General features: G+C 40.1%; 1 protein-coding gene across 50 annotated transcripts in view; it reads right to left on the reverse strand.

Annotated features, from left to right (window-relative positions):
• The window catches only part of Ank2 (ankyrin 2), a 575,390-nt gene that overhangs the window by 112,395 nt on the left and 448,987 nt on the right, over nucleotides 1–14,008 (reverse strand). For all 50 annotated transcript variants that reach the window (NM_001427159.1, XM_087627845.1, XM_087627842.1 and 47 more), the window contains 2 exon segments: nucleotides 5,491–5,589; nucleotides 13,020–13,118. In NM_001427159.1, coding sequence (NP_001414088.1) covers nucleotides 5,491–5,589; nucleotides 13,020–13,118 — 198 coding nt within the window.

Here is a 14,008-nt window from a genome sequence, read left to right on the forward strand (position 1 = left end):
GCTCAATCTAAGTAAAAACGGCTTCTTATTTTGTGGAGCTGGCTCTCCCCTTCCACCTTTACATGGGTTCTGGGAGGCTTGATGGACAAGTGCTTTTTACTGGGCTGATTCATTTGTCCCCCCACCCTCCCTTATTTTTAAAAGTTATGTACATAAACATCAAGGACACATTTACACAATTAGGAAAAATTAGAAGGGCATTGTTCATTCAAGAGACTATACTATTGTTTGCGCTTAATAACCACACAGGCACCATTGAATAGAATTTGTTGATCAAACAACCATTTTAGTAACCATGATATCAGCACAAAGAAGTGGGAACTATGCATGTGTAATATGACAGGAAAGGCCAACACACTGATATTAACAAGAAAGACAGCAAGAGTGAGAAACAGCCACAATCAATGTATGAAAATCTTAACTGTGGTTGTCTGTGGGTACAGGATTTGTTTCTGAAATGAACTGCATTATGAATCATTGTTTTGATATTTTGAAATCCATTAAACAGATATTGAAAAGAGGAGCAGGTAGTTCATAGTGGAGGGGAAGATAATGTCGAAGTTCAGATACAACAAACACGGCACTCGTCAAGGTTTGGACAATGTGTAGAGTGCTCATCAGAAAGTCTTGTCATTTGCTAATGCTGTTTAATCCACTTGAAGTTATGTGTCAAACTGATCACCACATCTTCCACATCCTTCCTGTCCTCCATTTCAAGTTGCTTCAGAATTATTCTTAGTACTGCAGCAGCCTGCCTGCAGAAGACCCTCCTCCCACCCTACCTATACTCCCCAGAGACTCTGTTTCTTGGTGTAGACCCACATTGCCTAACATTTCCTTCTCAGCCTTTTCTTCCAGCCCATTTCCTTCTAGCTGTATCTCTAGTGACTCCTTTGTGTCACTCACAGACTTGCACAGTCTTTACCAGGGACTTCGGTTACGTTTCGTGACCATGGCAACCCTATCACAGCTGCCACCTTCGGATACAGGAATGTGACATGGACTTAGTCAGCAGAGGCCACAGGGACCCCACAGCCACATTTGCCAGAGTTTGTAACAGAAACCACTGAACAGAACGTCCAGGCACAAATACAAGGCCATATATCTACACTGTGAAATCCTTTAAACATCATTACACCAGAACCTAGGTCCCAAGGCAAGAGCAAAGGCTATATGCATCCTCCAGAAACCCTATATAGCAATGGCCCCCAAGAAATGTAATTTAGGTGAAACAGAAGACAAGGACTTCAAAATAATAATTATTAATATATTCAGAGATCTTAGAATATGTACGAATGTTTTAATGAAGACCATGAAAACACAAACATTTAAATAATATGAAAATATTTCAAGACACGAAAGTAGAAATATTATCATTAAAGAAAACCCAAATTGTAATAAAACTGGAAATAAAAAACTTAGGATATCAAACGAAAACCTCAGAAGTAAGCCCCACCAGGGATTACAAGACATGGGAAAGAGAATTTCAGATCCTGAAGACAAGGAAGAAAAAATGAATAGCTCAGTCCAAGATGTTAAATCAAAAAAAAAAATTCTAAGAAATCTGGGACACTATGAAAAGACTAAATCTATAAATAAGAGGCATAGAAGAATAAGAAGAAATTCAGGTCAAAAGCACAGAAAATATTTTTAATAAGACCATAAGGAAAAAATATTCTCCAGTCTAAAGAAAGATATGCCTACCAAGGTATACAAAGCATATAGAACACCAAACAGACAGAACAAGAAAAGAAACTCTCCATGATAAATAATAACCAAGGCACCAAATGTTCAGAACAAAGAAAGGATGTGAAAAGCTTTGTGAGAGAAAGACCAAGTCACATAGAGGCAGACTCATTAGAATAACACATGACTTCCCAATGGAGAGCACGCAAGCCTGAATGGTAAGGAGGTATGTTATACCATCTCCAAGAGACAACAAATACCATCCCAGACTACTCTACCTGATGACTTGAGTCTATCAGACAGAAGATAAACAAATATAAAGCCCTCTGTGTTGGAGACACACATGGAAGACCTCAACAGACAGTAGGAAGATAAATATGTCTTAAGGTCATGAATTAGGAGGGTGAATAAGGAAAGGGACTCAAGGGAATAAGAAACTTCATGAGAGAGATCAGGCATTGTTAGAAGGGCTGGGGTTAAGAGGATTGCCTTGGGTGTGTGCAATGTGTTTAGAACAGCTGGGTTGCAGAAAGAACAGAAGGCAGTTGGGAGCCTTCGGCAATGACTCAAGGGGGATGTGTGGTAACTATGAGGCTTTGGGTTTAAGGATACATATGGAAAAAAGGTGACAGGATGCAGAGCAAGAGAAAAAAGAGCCCTGCGTGACAGGAGGGTATTCTGTATGAGAAACCGAAAGAATGAGATGCCCATGAATGAAGACGATACAAGATGTAAAGAGGTTACGTTCAGGAGTGGGCAAATACCATGAGCCTGCTTTTTTAACTTAATTGGCGCTGCCCAGTCAATATCCAAGCAGTCACAGGGAGCTGCCATGAACACAGGATTCTCGGAATTTGCATGTGTGTGCCGTCAAACATAGGTACAGTTTAAAGATGAACTGCAGGAAACGTTGGAGAAGGTGAGTGGGGAGAGGCAGAGCGTGGCCTCCAGAATGGTGAACAGAGAGCTGTGAGGTAAAGAGGAAATGGTCACGGAGACAAGGAAGAGGATGCTGGCGATGCAGAAGGAATCCAAAGAAGTATCATGTCCTAGAAGGTGAGTTAAGGGACGTGTTTAGAAAAGGGAGGTGTAGGAAGCTGTGCCAGGTGACACGGAAATGATAGAACACGAACTCCATGGGCTCTGATTCACGGAACCAGATAGCTGAGAGAGTGGGAGTTTGTGGATGGCCTCCCGGTTGCTTCAGTTTTTCTCAGCGGTGTATGAAGGAGGATAAAAGATGTCTAGGCGATTTAAAGAAAAAGTGGTCTACGCCACCAGGAGGGAGCAAACGAATTACTACAGAATGGCAGTGCGATTTGTCAGGCAACACATTCGGTTACATTTCGTGACCATGGCAACCCTATCACAGCTGCCACCCTCGGAATCAGGACTGTGACATGGACTTAGTCAGCAGAGGCCACAGGGAGTGAGTATGCGTGTTAAGGGGAGTGACAAAAAGGGAACTTGGGCTCTGCAGAGGTAAGAGGTTAGGCATGGCACTGCAGAGGCATTAGTCAGCACATGGGGAGTTTCTCAAGGACAAGGGAGCTGAGAGCTGAAACTTTCAAAGGATGAGCGGAAGTTGCTTCAAGGAAGGAGATGGGGTGACTCAAAACTGAGAGCCTCGATAGAGAGAGGGAAGACACTGTGCCTACACACACACACACACACACACACACACACACAAGCTAGCAGCATAGTCCTACTCCAACCTAATCTGTTCGTCTGCCCCAAACCCTTTAAACCTCACAGAACTCTGCTTCTTCCTGGTCTTCTCCTCTCTCCTGCCTAGAAGACTCTAAGCATCTTAAAGATACCTTTTGATTAGCATTCATCTTGCTTGTTCCTTGGTAGCTGGAACAGTCCCTGGCATATTGTATCTTCTCCATCCATGACATATAGATGTGGGAGAGTTTGGGTATAACCATGGGGTCAACAATACTCTATACTGGACCCTTAGACTTGAATGACTCTTGATTGGATAGGAAGATCACTTTAAAAAAAAATCACACTAAGGTAATCCATGCTCCTCCTGATTATGTGTCAATTACAGGCAAACTGTAAACAGGGTTATTTGGAAATTCCTTGGAAAACCATGCATGCCTCAGTTTTATAAGTGTTTTAAAAATTTGGGTGTACCATGATTGGACTGAGATTTTATTTTGATTTAAATCGCAGTTTATTTCTTCAAAAATCTTTTGACAATTATCTCTTCACAACCTAGTCTAAAGTGTTGCATATTTTAAAATATTTGCAACATTCACATTATAGAATGATAATAAAAACAATGCAGATAACTTATTTCACTTTATATATTTTTGGTACATAGTCAGTTTTTGTTGTTGTTTGTTTGTTTGTTTAAATGGCTGGTACAACACATCTTCTAGAGAATGACTGCATTCTCTCTATGTAAAGTGTATACTCTGGTTTGATGCAAACGATAGCAATGAAATTGTTACTTAAAATATAAATTGAGCTGTCTGTGGTGGCACTTGGGAGGCAGAGGCAGAGGCTGACTGAATTTGAGGCCTGTCTGGTCTACAGAATGAATTCCAGGACTACACACAGAAACCCTGTCTCAAAAAACTAAATATCTATCTACCTAATATTTGTATATAAAATAATATATAATATGTAATAAACATATATATTATACACATATATGCAATTATTTGTCAAGGAAATATCATTAACGCTAGAAGATAAAGCTTTGAGTTCATTTAACAGTTTTCTTCTGGTAATTAGAATAATTACTTAATAGTACAGTTAGTTGACTACATTGGTTGTCTGCATTATTTCCACTATCATTGGAATACTGCACATGTTACATACATATATCGTGTGTGTGTGTGCATGTACGTATGTGTAGTGAAGATGGTTCATGTGGGGTCACTGTCTTGCTTTCTTCACCTTGCCATATTGCTAGCATCAGTGGATATTATTAAGGATGGGGAAAGGGAGGAACCAGGAGAAAATATAAGAGGTCCACATTGTCAAATATTTTATAATATTTAGGAAACAAGAAACTATTTCCCAATAAATTACTCTGGGTAATTTCTTAGTGTCAATTTATGTCTCAGTATTTTCTGATAAATACTGGAGAAAACATGTAACAATAAAAAGTAATTTACAAATATCGATAATAAAAACTTCCAAACAATTTATTTACTATGTGATTCTTACTTACTTGGAAATGGGTTTTCTTTATTGAACACATTAATAAAATGAAGCAAAAAATGCTTACTGTGTTATGCTATAAAGAACAGAACATTTGCTTTATGGTTCTTTGTAGGTAGCTTACCTAAAGGTATGGTTTTCCTATTACATTTATTAATCCCTAATGTAACCAGCTAACTCTATTATTAAGCATTTTTCTAATTAGTATTACCCAAAAGAAAAATGACTTTTGTTTTCTCAAAGCTTTATCTTCTGACATTAATGATATTACCTTGACAGGTAATTCCATATATATTATATAGTTATTTTAGAACATCATAAAAGATCTTTAGCTCATGCAATGTAAGACCCTCATATGTTTCTACATTTAATATTGTTATTTTAAGGTATATGGTTTGTCAAATTTTCATCTACAGTAACAAAATGTTAGAAAAACAAGAGGAATGTTGTGGTATGCATTTGGCATGTCTTGATGCTTGTATTTGCTCATTTTAATAATTTGGCAAGTTTGGAATCTCCTACCACATTGAGTAAGGTAAAATTACTGGTGCTGTAGTTTTAAAGAGTGACAACTCAAAGCGCCTCACAGCCTCCTCAGATGTCATCTCACTCACGCTGACTCACCTTAGTCCTCGCCAGCAAGGGAGCACCCCGTTCCAACAGCAGTTCCACCACTTGGTCATGCCCACTTCGTGCAGCACAGTGAAGTGGTGTCAGCCCGTCCTGACGAGAGAGGCAAGAAATTAAGCCTGAGTTCACGCTTACAAATGAGCAAAAAACCAAGACTGTCTATTACAACTGATGAGAGAGGCTCTGAAATGCGATTCTAGTGACCCGATAAAAACCCAACAAAATGGTGGTTACTTAGCTAACAGAGACAGAAACAGACAGACAGACAGACAGACAGACAGACAGACCAGACAGACCAGACAGGCAGGCAGAGACAAAGAGAGACAGACAGACAGAGACAGAGAGAGAAGTAAAATAGAAAACAGAGAAAAAGATCATGACATACAGAATTAGAAAGTGAAAACAGTGCCACCCCCCTATGTTCCAATACACGTGGGCTTCATTGGAATGGGCTGACTTCCGGTCAAGGATTTGCATACCCTGGGAGATGAAAGGAACAGGATGCAACATTTATGGGACTTTAAGATTCTACATGGAACCACAGTTGGGGATTGCACTGTCATATCTTTGATTTTGGTTTTCTGTGTGTCTCTTTTATTTAAAAATTCTTCTTGCTCTAATTTGTCCATTTTTATTGTCCTTTGAACTGTAACTACTTTCTTAAATTTTCCAAAAGTATTTTGTGATGCCCTGATATCTTTTTTCATAATCTCTTAAGATTTTCAACATTTAACAACAACAACAAAAAAAGAATTATATATCTCTTTCAAAGAAGAATCCTATTATTAATGCATGGAATGAAAATATATTAACTAATAGATCGATCTCAAACTGGCCTATGTGTTGTTTATATTCCTGCTTAGCTGAATATTTTGGGGGGTAACTTCTGACTCTTGATAACCCTCTGGATGCCCTCTGTATTTCTTATCTTACCAGGAGGGATCCAGGGTAGCAGGGGTGAAAGGAAGGGTGGGTGGAAAATGAAAACTACTAGGCAAAATCACATTATAGACTACCAGGAAATAGTGAAAGAGAAAGGAACCCAGCATGAATAAATCAGCCTGCTGATGGGACACTTCAGGGAAACGATCAAGATTGTCCAAGGACAGATACACACAAGAGGATACCAAACAGGTAAATTGAAAAAAAGAGAAGAGTTGAGACGGTTTCAGCTTTGATTTGTCCAGAACGCTGATGGCCAGTCTTCCGTGTCTCCATCCCCAGAGTCATCCTGCCAGCTCTATCTTCCTTATGAGAACAGCAGTTCCCGGGGATGGCTACTCTGCACTCCTATGCTAGATCTCTTCAGTCTGACCTCCAGACTCACTGTCCCACGTTACCTCTCTACAGGACCTAACCTTACCCTTGGGTTGCTGACTGGGTTTGACCCAGGGGATAGGCAAGGGGACATGGGAGGAAAGCTAAAGAGTCTCTCAATCCTGACTGGGGGCTTTTGCTGAGTATTCCTGAAAATGCCATCTCTAAATAACATTTCTTCAAGTCACAGAAGCTTCTGCTCCCACCTGTCAGGGCTCCGACTGCAATGTTCTTGGCCCCTGGAACACTGCACTGGTCATTAAGCCTGCCCAATATGCTGCCCAATATACCACAAAACTCTTTTTGGTTTTATGTGTGAGCATACACATGGGTTTGTGAGTGTGTGGCCTTGCATATATGTCTGTATGAAAACTAATGGTAAGCCTCAATTATCCTTCATCAGGAGCCAAACGGCTTGGTTTTGAGACTAAATCTCTTGCTTGACCCAAAGCTCATGAACTAGACCTGCTAGCTGGAATCCCCAGGGACTCAACCTGTCCCTACCTCCCAGAACTGGGATTATGAGTATCTACCACCATGCCTGACACTGTCACATGGGTTCCGACAATTGAACCCAGGTCTCTGGGTTTTGTGTCAAGCACTTTACCAAAGGAGCACTTTACCCAGCCCCCATAAATAGGTTCTAATTAGTTTATTAAATTTGAGAGTCCCCTAAAGGTGCCTTCGCCATGCTTGCTTACTGCCTCAGTAAAATCAGACACACAGACACACATGCTGGCCTCTCTGCTGTGAACGCTTTGGCAAAGACTGGTCAGTTAATGTTAGAGGAGAATCACCTATCTAGCTGGTAGCTCAGAATTGCTTTGCATAATCCTTTCTTTCCTTATCTTCCCTGTCTTCACCCTCCAACTGTGCTATTTTTCCGGTAATGGATGCTGAAATCGGATCATTATTATAAACATGTTGTGTCCTAGCTCGTGTTACATAATCGTGCCAAAATCCATTTCATCCTTTTAGCAATCTCATTTCTCAAAATAAGGCCTTCACATTTCTCAAGAAAATATTATATGTCTTCTAAGTTGTTGGGAAGGGGGAATAAGACGATATTTCTAATATATTTAGGATATTATATCCTACACACATGCACACGCATCATGCACACAGGACAGTAACCATTACCTCTTCTCCATTTATCTCTTCTAATAAGGAGAGAGGTTCCAGTTTTCTGATGTGTTTTGTTCAATATCATTTAGTGTTTTGTGTACTTTTATTGTTGGCACTGAAATACATTTTAAATAGAATCCTCCTATGGGGTAGCTCTATATTTGAATAATGAATAAGTTTTAAAACGGAAAAGAATAATGACCTTAATAAAGCCAAATTAATAGTCTCATTTTAGCTAGCTATAACATTTATGGTTTAACATTAAAGAATGGCGTCTTAGACATTAACAAAGGACTCTCGTTTAAATGTCTCAGAATTTCACACTAAAGTCTGTCAACAATGAGTCTTCCAAGATGCCAAATGCCTCAATGGCTGTCAAAAAAGTAGTGAGAGTCGGGAGGAGGCAGGGGGATGTTTTATTTTTATTCAAACAAAACCTCTATAAATTTTGTTTTCTTCCCCATAATGGAAAACCCAAGCATGTGGAACGGAATGAGACGGAGGACACTATATTCTGGTTATCTGTAGGTAATTTGATTGCTAGAAATAACTTAAAACTATGATAGTAAATATTTTTAAATTATGGGTATAAGAACCCTTTTATAATGACAGTCAAAAAATTAAGCATTTCCTATTTCAAATATACTTTAAGAGACCAGAAAGCAAACTCAATTCCATTATCTTCCATTATCTACATAATCACGTATTGTAGTTCCAGAACGGGCCTCTCAATCCCAGGTTCTTGAGTTCAGGTATCACTGCAGATTTGGAAAGAGGTGCATGACCCTGTTAGCTGTGGCCAGGGTATAACACTCTGTCAGTGCTGTAAATCACTGTGACTTACATATGAGTGTTTAGTTCATGGGTTGAAAGCTTACCACCCAATATTGTACACCATCCCACGGGAGCTGAATGAAGCTAGCTCACTGGAAAACACAGAAATATCATTTTTATATCCCATGCAAATTCTGCTTATTGGAGCGCCATGTAAGTAGCTTTAGTGGATAATGGACAGGATATTTATTCCATAGAAATCAGCAAGAGAAAAGCCTAAAAACCCAGGCCATTTCATTTTACCTTGTTCTTTTAAGAACCTATTGTTATTCACCAGCATACAGAATCCCTTGAGACTAGTGGTCAGCCCCTGTCTCTGTATCTGTCTCTGTCTCTCTGTCTCTGTTTGTCTCTGCCTCTTTCTCTGTCCATCCGTCCATCTGTCCGTCAGTCAGTCAGTCTGTCTATCTATCTATCTATCTATCTATCTATCTATCTATCTATCTATCTCTGTACATCTGTCTGTCTATGTCTATTTCCCATGAGAGCTCTTTCCTCCTCCCCCTCCATAGTACTAGGCACCAAATGTGGCCTCACATATATTAGGCAAGGCAAGCACTCTTTTACTGAGCAATGCCACCAGTTCATGATTTGCTCTGGGAATATAGAGACCTAGTCTGGCTTGTTCAGTGTGGGGTCTCCGGAACCCATGACACAAGTAGGAACTCAGAAACTGCTCAGAAAGCCATTGGTCCACACTCTAAGCAGAACTTAAGTCTTCTTAATTCTTGACTAAATTCTAAATATAATGTATTTGCTCTATCCAAAGGCTACAGAGTACAAAATGTGATCCCAAATTCCCTTCCCAGTGATTCTACTTGATAACTTTCCTAAGCACAATCAGTCACACGCAAGACAAGCATAAAAGTCCATGTCTCTCTATTTCTGCATAAGCTTTGATTTTTAGAAATACCACACTATTGATGTTAGAATTCTTAGTTGTATATCCACTGCATGAGAAGCATGAAAACAAGAACGTCTCTGAAGAACTAAAGAAGTACTATAATGGCAAACAAAAACAAAGTCAACTGTTACCTAGTGAGTACCTCCTGCTGAATAGCATTAACAAAAACAGTGAATTTCTTAAGATTCTGGCCAAGATTTGAAAAAAAAAAAGGCACTAAGGTCTAAAACTAAAAGGTGACCTAAGCCAAGAAAAATGACAGCAATGGCAGAAGTAGGAAGCAGACAAAGCCCTACCAGCCTCAAATTGTCAGATTGCACCCACGTTGCCATCCACCATACATCCACGGAAGGGCTGTGGTTACAAAGCAAAGTTGGGAGCAGGGGAAACTCCCAAGCAAGGACAGGGCACCACACTCTGGGCAGAGAAAGCAACTCCCAAGCTCCCACAGGGCATAACACTGCTACCCTGGAACAAAGGTCTTAAGAGAAATGAGGGGTTGGTTTTTGTTTGTTTGATTGATTGATTTTTTTTTCTTTTCTGTTCCCCCTGGGGGACCTTCAGTGAGGTAATGAGAAAACAGAATTTGTTGTCTAGGTAGAGTTTGTAGAAGCTAAACAATTACCCGCTTCGAGATCGATGAATGAGTTGGATTTGACCCCGATTTTTAGGGCTGTGAGAATATGAAGTCCCAGAATGTAAAAATGTCTAGAGAAAAATACATGTTGTAGCTATGGTGGTCTTCAGTATACTTCGTTCATCACACAATTTAGGAGGGCTTTTGGTTTTGTTTGTTCTTTTCTGGAGAGGAGTTGTGGTTTTTTTGTTTGTTGTTTGTTTGGGGAGTATTTTTGTTTTCTCTTCGGCTTTCTTATTTGGTTGAGTGGTTTAGTTTTTTCTCTTTTCTTTTCTTTTGTTGGACATTTTCTTTATTTACATTTCAAATGTCTTCTCCTTTCCAGGTTTCTCCTCCAGAAACCTCCCATCCTATCCCCCCGACCCTCTGCCTCCATGAGGGTGTTCCCTCCACCCGTCCACCTCCAACCTCCCTGACCTGGCATTCCCCTACACTGAGGCATCGAGCATTCACAGGCCCAAGGGCTTTTCCTCCTATTGATGCAAGACAAGGCCATTCTCTGCCACGTATGTGGCTGGAGCCATGGGTTGCTCCAGGTGTACTTTTTGGTTGGTGGTTTGGTCCCTGGGAGCTCTGGGGTGTGTGGTTGGTTGATATTGTTGTTCTTCCTATGGCTTTGTAAACCCCCTAAGTTACCTCAGTCCTTTCTCTAACTCCTCCATTGGTGAACCCATTCTCAGTCCAATGATTGGTTGCAAGCATCTGCCTCAGTATTTGTCAGGCTCTGGAAACACTTTTTTTTTATTGATTATTATATATACATGAATACACTTTAGCTGTCATCAGACATGCCAGAAGGGGGCATCAGATCCCCTTACAGATGGTTGTGAGCCACCATGTGGTTGCTAGGAATTGAACTCAGGACCTCTGAAAGAGCAGTCAGTGCTCTTAACCACTGAGTCATCTCTCCAGCCCCCTGGAAACACTTTTTAACTTAAAACTTTTTTGAGAATGTCCTAAATGCCTTCTGTATTTCCACCCATGGCTTTCCCACCACAACTCCTCCTGTGACCACTCCTGGGACTCAAACTCATGACCTCTTCTTTATTATTGTCACACACACACACACACACACACACACACACACACACACACACACACACACGAATCCCTTTGAGTAGCTCATATGCACATGCCTTGAGGGTTGGCCTCTTGGGATTGGATAATGTATCAGGGGCTTGTGTCTGGGGAGGACAGATTTTCCCTCTCTTGGCAGCATTCATTTGCCTATAATGTGTCATCTCTACATAAGGCCCTTTAAAACTTCCCCCATCTGGGCTGGCATGTCAACTGATGTTGTTACAAAGTTTTTGTTTAGGTGACCATGTTTTTTAGATTTCATGGGTGCAGTTTCCCTCTCATATATAAAGGATATGTGTGTGTATGGGAGATATAGTAAAGTAGTATTTGGGTAGATTGTTTCTTCTGTTTGTGGTTAAGACAGGGTCTCTCTACGTAGCCCAGGTTGGCCTCAGACGTACTCTGACTGACTAGGTCTACATGTGTACATCATCATACTGAGATTCCATGTGTAAAGCACTAGGTCTGCTTCAATTTTATGTTTCAAAAATACATTTTTTGTGAAATCTCTTATTAGCCAACTCTATTCAAGAAAACTGATATCAAAATTTTATATGTGTGTGGTATATTTAGGCAAAAATGCATATAATATCAGCACTATTATAAAAAATATATACGAGTAGCTAAATAATTGATTTGCCATGTTTTCCTTTTTGTCTTTTTTTGGCAAGCATGTAGCTCAGGCTAGCCAAGAGTAAAATTGAACATTCAACCCTCCTGCCTATTCCTTCTGAAGTTTGGTACTTAAGTGTGTTATAGGTATGTTCTACCACACTCAGTTTACATGGTCCTGGGCATCTAATCCAGGGCTTTATGAAGAGTAGGCACACATTGTACTACCTGAAGTACATCTCCACTTTATTAAGGAAAATAGCACAGCTACGAGTTAATCCTCACACAACCTTCTGACATCAGGGACATCAGGTACACTTCAAAGTCAGAAAAATGTCAAGACTACCTAGCTTCATGATTGGCACAGGTAGGATTTGAAATAGGGCAGCGTGCCTTCAGAATCTGTTTTTAACATATTAGTTCATTTGCTATGTGTGTATTTAAGGTGCTAGGATGTCATTTTACCTCAGAGGTCAGAAACGAATGAAGGACTCCACTTCTACTGAGATTAAGGTATACCTTGCCTACTGTCTGCTGTCCTTCTGTCCGCACAACAGCAAATCTCTTGCTCTAATAGCTGTCCCACAACTACTGAAGCAAATGACTGACGGGTTCAACACTTAGATGCACAAAAGTTGTCAAAATGCGCAAAAGCACTTTGTGTAAAAGCCAGGCTCCCAGCTTGAGTGAACCAGTTGATTTGCCTTCCCGATGACTACCCAAAGGAGAGCCAAATAAGTGCCATCTTTGATCTTTCCTCCCAGAAACTGATCAAGAAAAACTATTCCACTAAGGGGCTAGTTGTTGTCAGCTTTTCTAGGCATTGATGGGCAAACATTAATTTCATCTTACTTACATTTCAAGTTGGAATCTTGAAATGTTCTATAAGATTGAAATCAAACCCAAGACCAATTCCCTTGAAAACACACTGCTTGTGTTTGCTGAGAAGTGCTCCAAGGGAGGCATGGAAGGCTGCAGGGCTTAAGAATAGCAGGAAAGTCAAGAGACACTCACCCTAGTTTTGGCATCGATCTGACCACCTCGATCCAGTAGGAGCTTCACCATGTTGGTATTTCCCCGTTTGGAAGCCACATGCAGGGGAGTGATTCCATTCTATTCCACGGAAAGACCAAACAGAACAGGTTGGACAGGGCAGAGCAGGGCAAGGCATGCCTCTCTAGCAAAGAGTATAAGGGGTTGTGACCCGCGTGGTAATTTGATCCATAGTATCTGTGGTTCAATAGGCTTGATCATAAGGAGCAAATAAGACCATTAACCATGAAAGATAAGTGTTAGAAAATTTAAAAAAAAATCAAACAAAATGCCTGTTAGTCAAGAACTACAATTCACACACTGACTGTAAAGCCACAGTTAAGACACAGAAGGAAGACATCTGTGTAGTAGAAGGAGAGCCCACGAAAACGTCTCTCATGCATTGCAGAGACTGAAATCTCAAAGTTTTATACAGTTAGGAATAGGATACAACATGTATGTTAATATTCACTGGTAATTATTCTTTAAAAACCCTTCAGAATAATTCATAGAGAAAAACAAAAGAAATATAGCACAAAAGAATGTTTTCCCAAGCAGGATTTCACTATGTAGCTCAGGCTAGCCTAGAACTTGCTGTATAAGGCTAGAAATTAGGCTGGAAATTCTCCTGCCTGAGCCTCCATATGGCTAGGATTACAGATATTTGCCACCATACACGGCTCGTGCAGAAGACTTTCCAAGGATGACAATAGTGCACACAAAACTTGAATGTGTTTTATGAAATATCAGATGTCACCATTATGGGAAGGGATAGGTGTCTGCTTTATGTCATAATTTTCCAAACATTTAAATACTGTACCAACTGAATTGAGATAAATACCATCCAATACATGAACTTTATACTGTCATGTAAATGAAGTTTGTAACAGAAGTAGACCAGTAGATGCCCAACTCCATGTGCTATCTTCCTGGGTATGTTAGGAAAGCACAAGAGTAAAATTTCAATTTAT

Source organism: Rattus norvegicus, chromosome 2 (assembly GCF_021556685.1).
Source record: "Rattus norvegicus strain SHRSP/BbbUtx chromosome 2, alternate assembly SHRSP_T2T, whole genome shotgun sequence".
Lineage (NCBI taxonomy): Eukaryota > Metazoa > Chordata > Mammalia > Rodentia > Muridae > Rattus > Rattus norvegicus.